At 45.8% G+C, this 17153-nt stretch overlaps 1 protein-coding gene across 2 annotated transcripts in view; it reads right to left on the bottom strand.

Moving 5' to 3' along the window:
* Positions 1-4980: 4980 nt before the first annotated feature.
* Positions 4981-17153, bottom strand: part of DRC11 (dynein regulatory complex subunit 11) — a 146868-nt gene continuing 134695 nt past the window's right edge. For both annotated transcript variants that reach the window (XM_077869338.1, XM_077869337.1), the window contains 2 exons: positions 11391-11629; positions 4981-5576 (listed from right to left, as the gene is read on the bottom strand). In XM_077869338.1, coding sequence (XP_077725464.1) covers positions 5448-5576; positions 11391-11629 — 368 coding nt within the window. In that variant the 3' untranslated portion in view covers positions 4981-5447. The remainder of the gene's footprint in view (positions 5577-11390; positions 11630-17153) is intronic.

The following is a 17153-nucleotide window of genomic DNA, read 5'->3' on the forward strand; positions in this document are numbered from 1 at the left end:
AGGGAAACAGAGTTGAGTGAGGGCTGGAGATGGAGGGTGGGGGGGCGCTGCAGAGAGCCCCAGGCTTCTGGAGGGACCCTTTGTTTCACTGGCCCCCTGAGGTAGAGCTTCCCACCCCCCCTCCCCTAACTCACGCTGGGGGCCTCCCCTGCAGCACCTGCTCTGCTGGGCAGGGCCTACCTGGGGCCTCAGAAGCAATGGAACCTGGAGCGCGCAGGTGGTGCCGGCCCCGGCAGGTGCTCTGGCCACGGCCGGCCTTCCTCCTCTGGGCGGCCCAGCGGGCAGAGGCCAGAGCCTGCCATCGGGGCCAGAGCTGGGGAAACACTCGCCCCGGGTGCCCAGGGCTTTGCTCTAGGCCACGGGGGTTGACGGCAGGGATTTGGTGCCTAAGATCTGAGTCCCTGGGCCGGAAGGAAGAGTGAGGCGCGGGGGTGCCCCGTGCAGGGATGGGGCTCGTGGCCGCGGGCGAGAAGGCAGAGCCCCGCTACAGGTCGGAGTGTGGGGGAGAACCACCCAGGGCCTCCCTCCTCCTGGCACAAAGAGGGGGTCCCTGCGGGGACAAGGCCAGGTAGCGGCCAGCCTCACCCCGAGACTGGCTCGGGTTCTTGGCCAGGCACACCCATTGCACCCTCATTGCGCACCCATCATATTCATGCCGCAAAGCAGCTGCACCCTGTACCCTGGGGCCACATAGACGCGGCGCTCGGCTCAAGACTCAGAAAATGAGCAAAGAAACGCTGTTTTGTTGCGGCTGTGGATTCTAATGAGACGGCTTTGTTGCAGGACCGTGCATGCCTGGGTGGTGCCATGGTGCCAACCAAGGGGTTTCGGGGGCTGGAGACACTGCTCTGGGCCAAGGTCCTTCCAGTTTTCCGAATGTCACTTAGCTTAGATGTCAGCTTAGATGGCTCCTCGCTTGGTGCCAAGCCCACTGTCTTTTACTGTCCTTTGCTGTCGTCGGCATCACCCCATGCATCTCCTCAAGTGTGGACTTTCAAAGACATCGGAAGCCACTTCTCTCGGAGATTTGGGTCCCCTAGTGTCATTAGTGGCCGAAAATAGTGTCGCTCTTGTGTAAGAGCCCTGTGACGCCTACCACAATCACTGCCTTTGTGTTACGTGGGGATGTGGGCCTGGGAAGAGCCTCCAAGTAGCATTAGGGTGTTCTAAACTTGCTAGTTCTAGCCTGGGGTGTTCGTGTCAGCCCCGGTGGTCTCGGGGACACCTTTAAGGAAATGCCATGTTATCAGGCTTCTGACCCTGAAACCTGCTCCTTCCTCAGGGCAGGCTGAGTGCAGAGCCACCAAGAGCTTTAATTCCACTTTAATCAGATTCCATTCCATAGAAGCCTCCCTTAATGAGGGTTAATGACATTAATTACTGTCCCCTTCACTTAAGAACATGCTCAAGAGGAGCTAAATGTCACATAATGGCCCAGGAATAGCTCAGGCCCCAGCAGAACTCCCCAGAAGAGCCTATCGCTCTTCTTTCTGCCAGCCCCGCCACCCTCCACCCCACACACCTCGTATTTCTCCGTCCTCACATCATTTCCCCCATGTCTCTATCAGTTAGAAATGGGAGATTGCACGTTGCTGCATCATCTTTCCCAAGGACTTGGGATTTTATGCACCGACCGCTGAAAGGATCATAGTTTGGTAGCATGCCTGGTGCGTGACAACATAATGGGCACTCCCCTGCAGGACAGGTGTGCTGCACGCCACTTTCTTTTTTTTTTTTTTTTAAGATTTAATTAATTTATTTATTTGAGAGAGAGAGAGAGAGAGACAGAGAGAGAGAGAGAGAAAGAAAGCATGAGCAGGGTGGGGAGTGGAGGGAGGGACACGGAGGGGTGGGGGCAGAAGCAGACTCCCCGCTGGGCAGGGAGCCCCATGCGGGACTCGATCTCAGGACTCCAGGATCATGGCCTGAGCCAAAGGCAGAAACTTAACCAGCTGAGCCATCCAGATGCCCCTGGGCATCTCTTTCAAGGGCAACCTGGTGAGAGATACTCATTTAAGTGCACAGGTAATTTGATCCAGTAATGTCTCTTCTAAAAATTTATCCCACAGATTTTCCCCCCATAAATATTGAGAAAGAAGAGTATATAAATGTGGTCATTGTGGCACTGATGGAACAGTAAAAGGGTGGACATAATCTAAATGTCTATTGGAGACTGGTTATGCTGTATAAATAATTATGCTATATTCTATCTATCTATCTATCTATCTATCTATCTATCTATCTATCTCTCATCTATCCATCCATGTAAATTATGCTAGATCCATAAAGTGGGTCATTATGTAGCTGACATAAAATGAGGCTGATTTATATGTGTTAATATAAAATAATACCTAAGGTATATTATTAAGTCAAAAAAGAAAGGGGGTAAACCTATATATAATCATTTGTGTAAAAAAAAAAAAGTGGAGTAAATGTATATGTGAGCAAATATGCACGTATCTTCACATCTCCTGCCACCCATCCAAAGCAGGAGCTGTGGGGTGAATACCACCTGTGCTGGGTTACAGCATGTCAGGCTCCCGTGGAATTGGTCATGGTGTATGGGGGGAGTGGGCTGTCTGTGCAGAGCAGAGAGCATCTGTGAGCTCGCTGGGGTGGGAGGCAGCACCGTTGTTCTTGGGAACCAGGAGACGGAGCTGGCTGAGTCAAGCCATGGGGAACTCAAGAGAAAATCTAGTGCTGTGAGCGAGCACCGGGAGGAGATGGTGTGACCAGGGGAGGCCATGTCTCAATGTGAGGGCGCCATGAGGCAGGGGACATCGGGACCATAGGCAGGCTCTCCTTACCAATTACTCTGAAGCTGGACTATTCGATGTATTAGTCGCCCAAGCCACATGGAGCTATTTAAATTAGCATTATATAAAAATTCCAGTTCCCGTTTGGACCAGCCACATTTCAAGTGCTTAGCAGCCCATGTAGACTGTTGGCTACTGCCGTGGGCGAGCACCAACACGGACCATCATTTTGATCATTCTGGGAAATCCTCCTGGACGGCGGCTGCCGGAATGCACACGTATCTGTTACACTTTTATTTATTGTTTGGTAAGCTTCAGCAGCACAGGTTTGTATGAGTTCTTGACCAAGTGCGCTTGTCATTAAACCAAGACCAAGTTCCATGGTCCTCTCTGCTTGTAACATGTTAATACTGGTTATTTCTTTATGATTCTCATGATTTTCATTTTATTTATTTATTTATTATTTAAAAATATTTTATTTATCTATTCATGAGAGAGAGAGAGAAGCAGAGACATAGGCAGAGGGAGAAGCAGGCTCCATTCAGGGAGCCCGATGTGAGACTCAATCCCAGGACTCCAGGATTATGCCCTGAGCCGAAGGCAGATGCTTAACCACTGAGCCACCCGGGCGTCCCATGATTTTCATTTCTTTTTTTTTTTTTTTAAGATTTTATTTATTTATTCATGATAGACAGAGAGAGAGAGAGAGAGAGAGGCAGAGACACAGGCAGAGGGAGAAGCAGGCTCCATGCACCGGGAGCCCGATGTGGGATTCGATCCCGGGTCTCCAGGATCGTGCCCTGGGCCAAAGGCAGGCACCAAACCGCTGCACCACCCAGGGATCCCCATGATTTTCATTTCTTGACAATACAGGCCCTACTCTTTTGTAATGAGCATCAAATGCTAGAGCCTTCAAGTCTCTTCTTGGGCCATAACCAGTCTGGTTCCCTTGCTATGTGATAGGAAGGGTCTCGGTCCCACTGACCAGGACACACGGGGCAGGAAGTCTGCCCATCTCTCAAGCTACTTTGGGCCTTGATCAGATGCAGTCTGAAGTGAGTAAGTGGGCCGGGGTGCAGGCCCGCCGTCTGTAAAATCCTGGGTCCTTAGGGGAAGGGAGGCAAGTCTGAGGCAGGAAAGTCTGAAAACTGAGGTCATATACAAAGGCAGACTCAGGAGATTGCCTTCGGGTGTGTGCAGAGCACATCCCCATCATGTGGGCCTGAGTTTGTCTCTCTCCATCCTAATCTGTACCTGTCCCCCATGCAGACACAGGCTGAGGGGGATGTGCTGGCGGCCAGAAGACACCTGGAAAGCACACACGGTCTGGGGTACTGAAGAGCTAACCTACTGAAAATCCAAGAAAACCCGGAGAGCTAGCTCAGTCTACAGGAGATTCTACAACCTTCGGTGGTGTGACCCAAACTGTCAGTTAGGATATTCTTAAATTTCAGATGAAATTCAGTGTAAGTCTGGGGGCACCTGGGTGGTGTAGTTAGTTGAGCCTCTGACTCTTGGTTTCGGCTCAGGTCGTGATCTCAGGGTTGTGAGATCAAGCCCCGCATGGGGCTCTATGCTCAGTGGAGAGTCTGCTGGAGATAATCTCTTCCCCTCCCTCCCTCTGTTCGTGCTCTCTCTCTAAAATAAATAAGTAATCTTTAGAAAAATAAATATATTTAGTTTAAGTCTGCTTCCTCTGATGGCGTTCTCACCACAACGTGGACACAGGTTACTTATCATCTTCCACCAAACTTTCATATTCATACCAAATGTAAATTTATCTTTTTGACTCTTATTTTTCTATTCCTTAGTCTTGTTTTCATTTAGCATTTCTTCTTCATTCAGGCTTCCTCTTCTCCACATTGACCCTATGTTTATGTGATACTTTTCATCTGGCCATTAGCATGTCCATGTTCCCATGCTTCTCAAGAGCACCAAGCTGGGAGGGAGGATGACTTCAGTCCTGCTGTCCCAGGTGTCCACTGTGTGACCCTGGACCTATGTTCCCCCATCTTCAAAGTCAGAAGATTAATAAACTAGCTAATTTTTTAAAAATAGGCTGCACACCCAGTGTGGAGCCCAACATAGGGCTTGAACTCACAACCCTGAGATCAAGACCTGAGCTGAGATCAAGAGTCAAGTGCTCAATTGACAGAGCCCCTCAGGAGCCCCAAACTCATTAATTTTAAACATCTTTTTTTAGCTCCACAACCGAATTACTGAGTCAGTTCAAAGATAACAGTTTTTATTCCATTATATAAAATATATTAATAGAGCAAAGAATTAATGTATTAAAATATGTGCAAGAGAATATACAGTATATATGGATTAATGAAAAGCTGGAGTGCTGGTGACAGACTCGTTACTTACTAGTTGTCAAATTAGAGTAGTTTTTATCGCATCTGAAATTTGGCGACTAGCACTGATGAGATGGAAAGATTGTGTGTGGCGTGGATTTTGGTTACACACAAACTTTACACAATTTGAGCAACAATTACAAACTCTACAAACAATGGTGAGGGTCATCGAACTTGGTGTACAGCCCAGTAAAGGGCTGAGTGAATGCAGGGGCTGACGAGCTCCGGGCGTCGGCCTGAGTCTTCTTCAGACAGGCAATGGTGAGCCTTCTCCCCGGCGAGTCAGGACCACCTCCATCCCTGAGACACTCAAGGATGGTTCCTCAGAAAGGCATTACTTTTTCTTCTTCTCCTTTTTTCCTTTCTTTTCCTTCTTTTTCCCTTTTTCCTTTTCCTTTTCAATGTTCCCTTCTGTTAGCGCCAAGGCTCGCTTTTTACCCATAGGGGTTTTGGCATACCAGTCCTGAAATAAAACATATGTTTAGGAAAATATCAAAATGGCACAAATTCACTGGAATATTCTTTAAAACAAAGAAAAGCTTGATAAGAAGGAAGTGGCAAACAGCCATTAAACTTTGGGCGTTTAATGTATATTTAGTACACATTCTTTCTCAAGGCGTTTTCCAACCTGTATTTTGACACAACTTGAAATTTCCACCCCAAGAAGTGTACATCAGAGAATCACAGGCCAAATCTGATCAGCTCAACTAAGTCACCTATCTTTTTAGAGAATCTTCCTGAGGGCATGGGCTTTCTTGTGAATAACACTCCGTGGTTCACACATGGCCACCAGAAGCTGGACGGGTGGCCATGTGGGAGCCATGGAAGGCCACACAAACACTGAGAGGGGGACTGTCGAAAACATGCAGCCAATATACCAATAAAGCACTTTGTGGTTACAACTGGTCCTGTGAATGCATTTTTTTTCAACCTTCACTTTTCATTTGAAAGCTGAAAAACATTTTAGTGTACAAACTTCATAGTAGTAATCATATCTCACTGAATGACTACACTACAAGTTGTTTGTTGTTTGTCAATTCTCCTATTAATGGGCATATAGACCATTGCCAACTTTTCATTGGGAACAATGGTGAAATTCATAATTCGTACATATCTCTTTGCATACTTATGAGAAAACTTCTCTAGGGCATATATGTAGAATTCCTGGTAGGTAGGGCATGAGCATCTTCAATTTTACTGGATATTTCTGAATTGATCTGAGTGGGAGGCTAGCTTAGTCTTCATAAGTCTTAAAATGTCTTTATTGTCTCCTGTCTCTTGGGTGCTAGTTTAGTTGGGCATAAATGTTAGGTACACAGTTACTGTTCTTCAGCATTTTGCAGAAAAGATCCCACTGTCTTCTGGAAATAGATTGCAGTCAAAGAGCTGCCTGGCCTCCCACTGGTGTTTGGAAGTTGGCAACCCCCAAACAACATCCTTGTTTGTTGGCAATCTGGCATCTTTGAAGACTGGCTTGTTATCTTATTCTTAGGTTCACAATAATGCATGTGCATGTGGATTTATTTTTATTTGTTCTGCTGGCCACTTGGAGTTCATTTTTACTCTAAGAATTCATGTCTTTAATTCAAGAAAAGTTTCAGCAAATATTTCTTCAAATAATTGTTCCTCTGACATTTCTTTTTTTCTCTTCTAGAACTTCTTGTTTAAAAATTTTTTTATTTATGATAGTCAGAGAGAGAGAGAGAGAGGCAGAGACACAGGCAGAGGGAGAAGCAGGCTCCATGCACTGGGAGCCCGACGTGGGATTCAATCCTGGGTCTCCAGGATCGCGCCCTGGGCCAAAGGCAGGCGCCAAACCGCTGCGCCACCCAGGGATCCCTCTTCTAGAACTTCTAAAAGTTAGATGTCAATGTCTTCAAAGCTTCTTAATTGCAGTTTATAGATTTTGTCTTTTTGTTTTTCTGTGCTGCCTTGGGAGGGAGCATCCTCCAGTCCATGAATTTGCTCTTTGACCATGCTTGTCTAGTCTAGATATCTTACCTCTTTTATTTTTTGCCATTTTAAATTAACTACTGTATATTTAGTTTCTAAGCTTTCTTTTTGTGATTTTTTCCCCAGTAATTATGTCTTCTTATTCCATTTCTGCCTGTCTTTGTTTCAAAACTTTGTACATCTCTATTGGAAATGATGCCTTCTGACAATCATCATATGGTTTCACTCAGACGTGGACTATAAGAAAAAGTGAAAGGGATTATAAGGGAAAGGAGGGGAACTGAGTGGGGAAAATTAGAGAAGGAGACAAAACACGAGACTCTAACTCTGGGAAACACACAAAGGGTTGTGGAAGGGGAGGTGGGCAGGGGGATGGGGTCACTGGGTGACGGGCACTGAGGAGGGCATGTGATGGGATGAGCACTGGTGTTAGATTATATGTTGGCAAATTGAATTTAAATAAAAAAATTTTAAAAAGGAAATGATGCCTTCATTTATTTTTTTTGAACATCTGAATTATATTAATTTCAACAACTTTGCCAGGCTGTACTTAGCACTAGGTTTCCTAAAATGTCTTGGGATTTTTATTTTCAGGTTCCTTTTGAGTAGGAAGCTCTGTTGTGGTCTCGATCTCTCTCATTATTTCTCCCTCCCTCACAGTACTGCAGCTGCTTCTACACAATCCTCTAAAGCCAAATCCAGAAGCACCTCTTGTAATGATGTTTTGAAGTGAATGCTCCTTGGTGATGTCGACATACCACAGATCCGGTCACAGAAGCAGCAGGTATTGCCACTTTATCTTCCCTGGCCCCTAGTCTCTTTTTGTTTCCTAGCCCTGACTTTTCTCTGTGCTGCATGCCAGGCACATGGTTGTCCCTGTGTTTGAGATTTACCTTTGGTTCTGGTACTTGGGGATTTTTCTCATCTTTCCTTTCACTTTGGCTCTGTTTTCAATGTAAGGTGAGGTGGCCAAGGACTTAGGTGATGAACTTCTAATTTATTGAGACACAGTATAGAATACGGGTAATAAAATTGTCTTTGGACTATGGTTTGAATTTCAGTTCTGCTCCTTTTAGCTGTATGACTAGAAGCAAGTCACTTTGCCTCCCCCCACCTTTTTTTTTCTGCTGTAGCAAATTACCACGAACTTAGTGATATAAAAGAAAACATTTATTATCTCACAGTTCTGAAGATCAGAAGTCCAAAATGGATCTCACTGGCCTAAAATCTAGGTGTCTGCGGGCTGTCTTCCTTTCTGGAACTCCAGGGGAGATGCATTCCCTCATCCTTTGCACTTTCCTGAGGCCACCTGTTCTCTGGGCTTGTGGCCCCTTCTTCATCTTCAAGCTAGCAACATGGGGTTACTTGGAATACCAATGCATCCTTCCCATGCTGCTAACTTTCTGGTTCTCTCTCCTGAGTCCCTCTTTCACTTTTTATGATTATGTTAGACTCACCAGTATAAGTAAGGGTAATCTGTTTTAGGTTCAGTGGATTAACAACCCTACTCTATTTGCAACCTTAACTCCCCTTTGCCATGTAATGTAACATATTTACAGGTTCTAGGGACTGGGATGTAGACCCCGTTGGGAGGCCATTATTCTGCCTACCATATCTTTTTATGTCTCGATTTCCTCAACTGTAAAATAGGGGGATTATGAGGTTTAAATGAATTATAGCAGAGTGCCTGGCACATAAATAGTCAATAAGTATTAGCTAACATTATTATGATTATTACCATCATTACCCTTAAATATTTTCTCCATCATGTCTACGGAATAGGGTACAATGTGTTCAGAGAATCTCTAAGATCCCAGTGTGATACATTGTCAGAAGCACAGGTAGGTCAAATTTCTCAGGGCAGAAATGATTGGCCTGATCACAAGCAACTAGAGCCACAGAGTCACATTATTTCCTGGTGTGACAGTGCCAGTCCATCTCTCCATCTGCTCAATAAATTTGCCACTAAAAAAGGTTGTCGAACATCGAGTTGGGGCCAGGTGCTGTGCCAAGCTCTGGAGCTACAATAAGCAGAAATTGATGAGGGGAGAGGGCTAGTAGTGATGGTGGAAAAATGATTTAGTTTCCTTAAAAAAAAGAAAAATGATCAAATATGCCAAGAATGGAAGAGAGAAGCATATATGTTCTCATCTCAGGTTATCCAGGGTAGCATTTCCTTTGCTTGAATAGCGTGATCAGCTATAGTTACTGGACCACAAAGTACCCATGACAGAAAAACTTCTACAAATCACTTTGGAAAGTTAAAAATCCAGCTAAGAGAAAGCACAGGTTTTAAAACTCTAAACCTAGCTCCTCAGAATAGGGAGGAAAATGATAATTTTCCAAAGAAAAAAATTGGGAATTTCGGATAAGAATAGGATATGTTGCATGAAGAGGATAAATATTTGCAATGAATTTTAACAAGATTTCAACAGTTAACAAGAACGTTAATTCAAATCCTTGGCAGAAACTCCATCTAGATTTGGGAAATTTCTTTGCAGTTTTGCTAGAGCTCGGGTCAACAAAACTATAGCTGATGGGTCAAATCTGGCCCGCTGCCTATTTTTGCAAATAAAGTTTTATTAGGATGCAGCCACGTCCATTCATTGACATACTGTGCGTGAATGCTTTTGTGCTGTGATACAGGATTGAATAGTTGTGACAGAGACTGTGGAGCTCTCAAAGCCTAAAATATTTGGTATTTGGCTCTTTATGGAAAAGATCGCAAACCCCATGCTAGGTTATTATTTCAGGGATCAGCATGACTCTTTTCCACCTTGTACTGAAAAATTAGTGGCAAAGCAGGAGGGAAACATGGTTTTTAGAGTTGATGGAAAAGTAATACATTGCAGAGGGAAATTTTCCTAATCTCAAGCAGACTTCCAGGCACACGAGGTTTAGACAAGAATGTTGATTCTTTTTCTGATGATTGCATGGCCAATGTTGTGGTGGGTATAATTGCACGGATAGAATTTTCCTCCCTTGTTTTCCCAGTTGGCCAAGGAAACTGCCTCCAGGTCCAGAAAGTGAACACAACCATATTCATTTTGATTAGAAGGAGTGTGAGGCGTGCCCGCTGGCCTGGGCATCTAGGGCTCTAATGTAGATTTGCTTGGATAAGGCACATAGCTCTCTGCAACTTATTTTCCTCCTGTAAAAGAGGGATTTGGAAAAGCTGGTTCTTGATTTCCTCTAGATCTAAAAAATTCTACAAACGTTACAAAAATGTATTAAAAAATTAGAAAAACTTAAACTTTGATGAGTTCTCTTGTGATTTCCTACTGTAAGTACGCTGAAAAAAATGAAGCATGCCACAGCAAATATGGGACAAAACCAGCACGGGCTTGAAATACACTACTTAGGGAATGGTTTTCTTTTAAAGATATTATTTATTTATTCATGAGAGACACACAGGGATATTCAGAGACACAGGCAGAGGGAGAAGCAGGCTCCCTGCGGGGAGCCTGATGTGTGAGTCGATCCCAGGACCCTGGGAACATGACCTGAGCCAAAGGCAGATGCCCAACCACTGAGCCTTCCAGGCGTCCCTAGGGAATGGTTTTCTTTATGCAAAACTGGTTCTATTACATGAAATATGAGGTTAAAACCAGTGAGAACCAGGAAAAGGTGTACATACATGTATGTATGGCATCTGTGTGTGTATGCATGTGCACGCATGTGTGTGGATGTGTGTGTGTTTGAAGCCAGTGGTTTCAAACCTGCTATTTAAAATTCTGCAGTTTTTAGGGGTGGTAGAAGGGGAGGAGGGCGGGGGGTGGGAGTGAATGGGTGACGGGCACTGGGTGTTATTCTGTATGTTAGTAAATTGAACACCAATAAAAAAATAAATTAAAAAAAAAAAAACAAATGATGTTGGGAGGGGGTTGGGGGAGGGGGAAATAGGTGAAGGGGGTTAAGAGGACATTGATTAGGATGAGCACTGACTCAAGTGTAGAATTGTTAAATCACTGTATTGCACACCTGAAACTAATATGCTGCATGTTAATTATGCTGGAATTAAAAAAATTTTTAAAGAGTGCTTTATATTTTATAATTTGTAAATTACGTGCTATATATCCTTTATATCAGTAAAAACTTAAAAAAAATAAAATAAAATTCTGCAGTTTGGCTGTTAATGTATAAAGTCACAGACCACAGTTGTTCCTAAGTTTTGGAAGGCACATGTTTTACTGGCAAGGCTGGAAAGAATGTTTGATCAAAAATTTCAAGTTTCCACATTTCAATATATATGACAAATTCATGAAACTCAGGAACCAGAGGGAGGAGGTCATGTGACAAGTGGCCACCCAGGCCCTCCATTTACCTTAAAGCTCTCTTCTTCCTCCTGGTACACCGGACTCATGCTGGCTAGCATCGCAATAAACTCCACTGCCGTGAGCGGTTTATACGTTTGCTGCCGGATTCTGCGGTCTGTGAGCACACCTTTAACCACCTGGACTATGTGTCCTTGGGTGAAGCCATCGGTGACCTTTGCCAGGCAACTGATATTCAGGGCATTGGTAATGATGCCTCCATTGCGTTGGATGATCTGTTTCCACAAAACTGTTGTATCCAAGATGGTGAAAAAGACACAAAAAACAAGGGTCACCACAGGGAAAACCGTATGATCTAGTTCTTGGTACAAGGTTGCATCTCATCAAGAAAGGAACACACAGGAGGAACACTCCGTTTTATTTGTAATTCAAATGAGCAGGAAGCCACATAGCTAAATACTTTTTTTCCCCCCTTGGAGTGATTTTCAACCATGAGACAAACATATCAATGGTCCTGAGGTCCTAGGCCCACAAAAGCAGGAAAAATGAAAGCAGGTTCAGTACAGGTTTCATGTGATATCTTCAAAGTCGTTCAAAATCTTTCAAAATTGGAAATTCAGATAGGGTATACACGGGAGGGTATATACTCTGTGCATCAGAATATTGTATTTTTCCGAGTGTTTGTATGAGTAAGAGTTTGACTTTCTTTTTTAGTTACAAAGTTTTGGTGCATTATTTTTGCATGCGGAATAGGAATGCAGATTCCAATTTCCATTCATCACCAGGGGGCTCAGGTCCCTGTGGGTACAAATTGACCCTTATTCCCCCAACAACTGTAAACAGCAGTTCACTGAGCCCCCCCTGGGTGGGTACACCCGTTGTCCTCTGGGTGAATGGGACCTGGGGTAACAGAGTGATTTCTCCTTAGAACACTGGGATGTCGTGAAAGTGAATTATGGAATTATTGAACTTGAGAGAGAGAGTGGACTCCCACCCAGCATCTGAAATGATATGACACTCAGGCAGTTACCTCCATTCCAGAAAGGAGGGGAAGTACATGAGATTCACCGTGGCTTGTTTTGTCATACCCAGTGAGAAAGGTGAGGCATTGCCAAGGCCGCCTGTCTCAGAGCCATTCTGAGTGCTGGGAGGGTCTGGTCAAATGTCTCCTAAGCATTTTGACCTCCTTTGAGGAATATTTGAAATTTTTTTTAAAAAAAATGACCATTATTATATAATCTGAACACTGTCAGGTCTGTTAAATGCCTAGCTCACTCAAATACGTTGATCCAAAAAATATTTGATAAAACGAAACGGTCTGATTACGGTCCAGGGATAGCATGAGCTGCCATGTATCAATGAACCACACTGTCGAGTGGGATTTTTAGTCATGAGTCATTTTAACAATCCACCTCCACCATCCACTTTGGTGGTGATGGGAGGGGTGGTGGCCTTTGGCTTCATGGGGAGCTGAGCTGCTGGAAGGCGTGCACGTTCTCTGGGGGCCTCCTGTGTCTCCCAGCTGTGTGATGCTAGGTATCAAGGGCCACGTGGGCCACCCAACTGACCAAAGCACATATAACCCCCTGGATCTACTTTGCTGCTTTCTTGGTGAGTCTGTTTGAGCTTGAATCCATCTTAGGCTCACCTATAAAATGGGAATAGACAGATTCACTTCTCAGGCTGCGGTGAGAAATAAAGACGAGGGTGCACACGCAGGGCTTGGGACAGCCCTGTTCTAGCATATGGTGGGTGCGTTGTTTTCTGTAGCCGTGTTACTGTTGTTACTGTAATCATAATCAGTCATTCCACCTTGTACCAAGGTCTCCTAATGCTCATTAATACCTAAACACAGAATATGTCAAAGGATCGTTGTGTAAAACAGATTGTAGCAGGTGAGGAGCACCCCTACCCGGCTATAACTGAGGAAGGGTTAGGAACTACAATGTATGGGAAAAATAAGAACAACGACCAGGTGGCATCATTCCTTGGGGCTAGAGTGTCCCTGTCCAGATTTATAAGGTTGAAAAAAACTGTGCTAACAGTCTGAAAGGTGACTCTGGAAGTGGAGAAGGGAGCGTGCTTTATGCTGAAGCACAGGGCACTGCCCCTACAGCCGAGGACCCGGTCGATGTCCCCAGCTGGAGACTCGGACAGCGGCAGCCTTGTGTACCCCAGGCCAGCTTCTCACTGGTGACGTGGAGGGGACCCATCAGTAAGCAAATGGGGAAGGCAAGGCTCTCAGAGACCAACCCTCAGCTCCCATCCCTGCCTCCCTGCTAAACTACGGGAGCCCAGCCCTCCAGCTTCCCAGCACGAGGAGTGTCTCTACAAGTAAGGATTCTTTCAAAACAGAGCAAAAAACTACAGTTACTCTGGTCTAGCAAGTACACGTCAACACACTATTGACTCTTAAAATGTATGATATGATACTGATGAAGAGTTTTCGCCAAGGGTCCTCAAAATACACAAATCATTGATTCCCCCCCCAAAGTTCCCCATTTGTTAATGGAGGGAAGCTGTGGAGACAGTCAGGGCTATGGTGGGACTTGGCCTCTTGCCCACAGCTTTCTCAAGACCCAGAGAAGGGGAAAGAGAATCATTTTGACTTCTCGTATTTGATGAACTAGACTTGCCTTTTAAAGAATAGCTTTGGCTGCTTCTACAAAGCCACCAGCTGAGGGGCTGGGAGGGGAGTCAGGTGCTGAGTGAGTCACAGCCTGGGGGGCTCATTGAGCTCCGGAGCCACGGCTGCTGAGAGTCTTTGGCCCAGTGGTGCAGGTGGAGAGGACGAAAGCACCACCGACGAAGGGGTGGGGTGGGGAGGGCCGGATCAGCCAATGGAGCGTGCTGAAGGCAGCGGAGCGGCTCTCCTGATTGTGTTTTACCTTCCTTCTCTTGGATGCGAAGGCTCCTCACTTCTTCAGACGAATCTACATTCTCTTTTCCTTCTTTAGACTGAAGGGAATCTGGTCTTTGGATCCCCTTCTCTGCTTTTGACGTTCCAAACTGATTCTGTCCTGGCTCCCAGCTGTGTTTTTGAGATGACGTAGTATCTCAAAAGTCATTTTTTTTAATTCGTGATTTTATAAAAGCACAGGAAGTGATAATATGATTTAGATGAGCTTGTGGTCTCTGAGGACTAGAATTCCAGAAAAATCGGAAGACGTGGACTGGGCTCATCCGACCAGACACTGGGTCTGGGGTGGGGGCCTATGATGAATTGGGTTATTAGTGAAACAGACCCCTGGGAAGAAAGGCGAGAGCAGGAAGCATTAGGAATATGGCGAGAGGAGGCCCAGAGGGATTTCTGGGGACCAGAAGAGGCATTAATCAACTTTGCGGGTGGATTTTCTGAAGGAAACAGCTTGATTTGGGGAAAGAAGGTAGCTATGGCATTCTACTCGGTAAACCTTAAGGACTGTGCTTCCTCAGGCTGACCCATCCTTCCCTTCTTGGTGCTGGTACTCCCCCCGCTGCCTGCCTGGAGGGATTTGAGAAGCGGGATCGTGAATGTTCCCCGACACCTTCGGCACCCTGCTGCTGGTAGATAGATGGCCAAGCAGAGGCCCAAGTTATGGATTTGCAGCCCATGCTTTATGGGCTGGAAGAGACCATTTTTGATCACTGCGAAGACAGGAACAGTCTTTCTTTAAGATGGATGTCCCAGCCACTGTGGCTATGAAAACTTCAAGGTCACTGGAGGAAACGCTGGACAGCATTTATGATGTCAGCAAGAATGGCCACCTAAACAAATCACCCACCATGGAAGAAATATGTGAGAAGCGTGTGGTTTAGTGGACAGAGCCCCGGGCCCAAGAGAACTCCTGTGTGCAGGTTTATCATCTGCCCACAGGTGAGAGGCTGCTTTCTCCTTCCTCCCCTGTGATGCCGCCACGGGGAGATTCAGGTTGGAATTTGTAATGTGATCTGTGTCCTCACAGATGCCTCGCATTTTATAAAAAAAAAAACAAAAAAACAAAAAAACCCAAAACCCAACTGTCCTTGTTATATATATCAACAGCTTCATTTTTAAAAGGCCTATGGTTTTGTCAAACAATAGAAACTATTCAATCCAAAGTCAAGAATAATGATCTGGTCCCTTAAAACGAATAACACCCTATCTTATTCCATTAAGGTAGCTTAAAGTACAGATCGGCAATAAATCCAACCCAACCCAAACCAAACCCTGGGATCGAGAGAGGAAATCTGACCAACAGGAATGAGAGCGGGAAAGCCAAGAGTGTGGGATGCTCTGTGCAGACTCAGTGGGCAGAGACTGCTGGCGCCCACCTAGCAACATGTCGGACCCTTCCTTGGTGGGGCTGCACATCCCTGCTCCGTTGAACTTCAGTGAGGCTGTGGGAGTCCTTCTGGCTGATGCAACATGAATGAAACAACAGCTGGCCCTTCTGGGTCTTGTCCCTAAAATCTCCTGTGAGAGACTCTCTACTGTCTTCTCTCTTTTCCTTTAATGCTGGTTGAATGCAAAGGACCCAGCAGAGGGCCTGGAGGCTCTGGGAGATGGAGAAGCTGCTAGAATGATGGAAAAATAATGGAGATCAAAGTCCTCCTGTTCTTTGTGTATAGCATTGATTTGTGAAGCCAGGATCACGGTTTATCAAGACAGAAATGAGCTCCCACTGCACATGGAGTGGTTGGTAAGCTGGGAGCTTATGCCATGTGGGGGGTAGAGGGTTGTTCTTTAGCAGATAACATGGGACAGAAGCTTAAGACCAACCAGAAAGCGTCACAGAGTCTCTCTGTTTTGGGGGTGCTATTGTGACTAGAGAAGGATGAATAGAAACCAAGTCTGACCTGGTCATCTTCGCCACTCTTATTAATGTTGACCACCACCGTAGGCTGTCTCACCTCTACCACTACTCCATTCTGTCCACCATCCTGTCCATACCACCACCGAATCACTGCCACCACCACCACCACTGCCTCCCTAGTACCAGGCTGCCATCATCACCACCACTACCACCACCAGCACCACCACCACCCATGTGACCACTTTCCTCTTCCCTAGTACCAGGCTGTCACCATCATCACTGCCATTTGTAACACCGACACCACCATCACCATCTCTATACCAAATCTGCTACTACCACTACCATCATCACCACCCCCATGAGAGGTAAAGACGACCCCTCAATGAGCCACACTATAGTATTCTGATTCTTGTGTACTCCACTGCCCTTGAATCTGGGCTGGCCTGGGACTTGCTCTTGACCAGTAGAGTTTGGTGAAAGGGACTTTGTGTGACTTCTGAGACTGGGTCACAAGAATCTTTCCAGCTTCTGCCAGAACCTCTTGAAAGGTTTGCTCTCAGGATGCTCTCCCGTGGGACCCAGCCACTGTGCTGTGCAAGGCCATATGGAAAGGTCAGGTGTAGGCTATCTGGTTGGCTGAGAGCTGAGGTCTCAGCATCAACTCCAGCCACAGGAGTGAACGACCACATAGGTCCAGCTCCGTCGAGTCTTCAGGTGAAGCCCAAACTGACACCTGACTGCGACATCCTGTGGTACTTCAAGGAGACCTTGTCAGCTGAGCCCATGAACCCTCCAAACCATGAGATGGAATCATTTGTTGTTTCAAGCCACTGGGATGGTTGGTTACACAGCAGCGGATCATAGGAACCAGCACCGCACCACCACGGCCAGCTGCTGCCGGGTCACGTACTCCTTCTCCATCCCCATGGCCGCCATCTTGACTTCCTCCCTGCCCAGCACCACCCGGGCTCTTGTGGGAACCGGTCCGGTGCTGGGTGTTTGTGCTTTCCACTTCAGACAAGGGTCACAACAGCCCTG

The sequence above is a fragment of the Canis aureus genome, chromosome 24 (genome assembly GCF_053574225.1).
Source record: "Canis aureus isolate CA01 chromosome 24, VMU_Caureus_v.1.0, whole genome shotgun sequence".
NCBI classification, from domain to species: domain Eukaryota; kingdom Metazoa; phylum Chordata; class Mammalia; order Carnivora; family Canidae; genus Canis; species Canis aureus.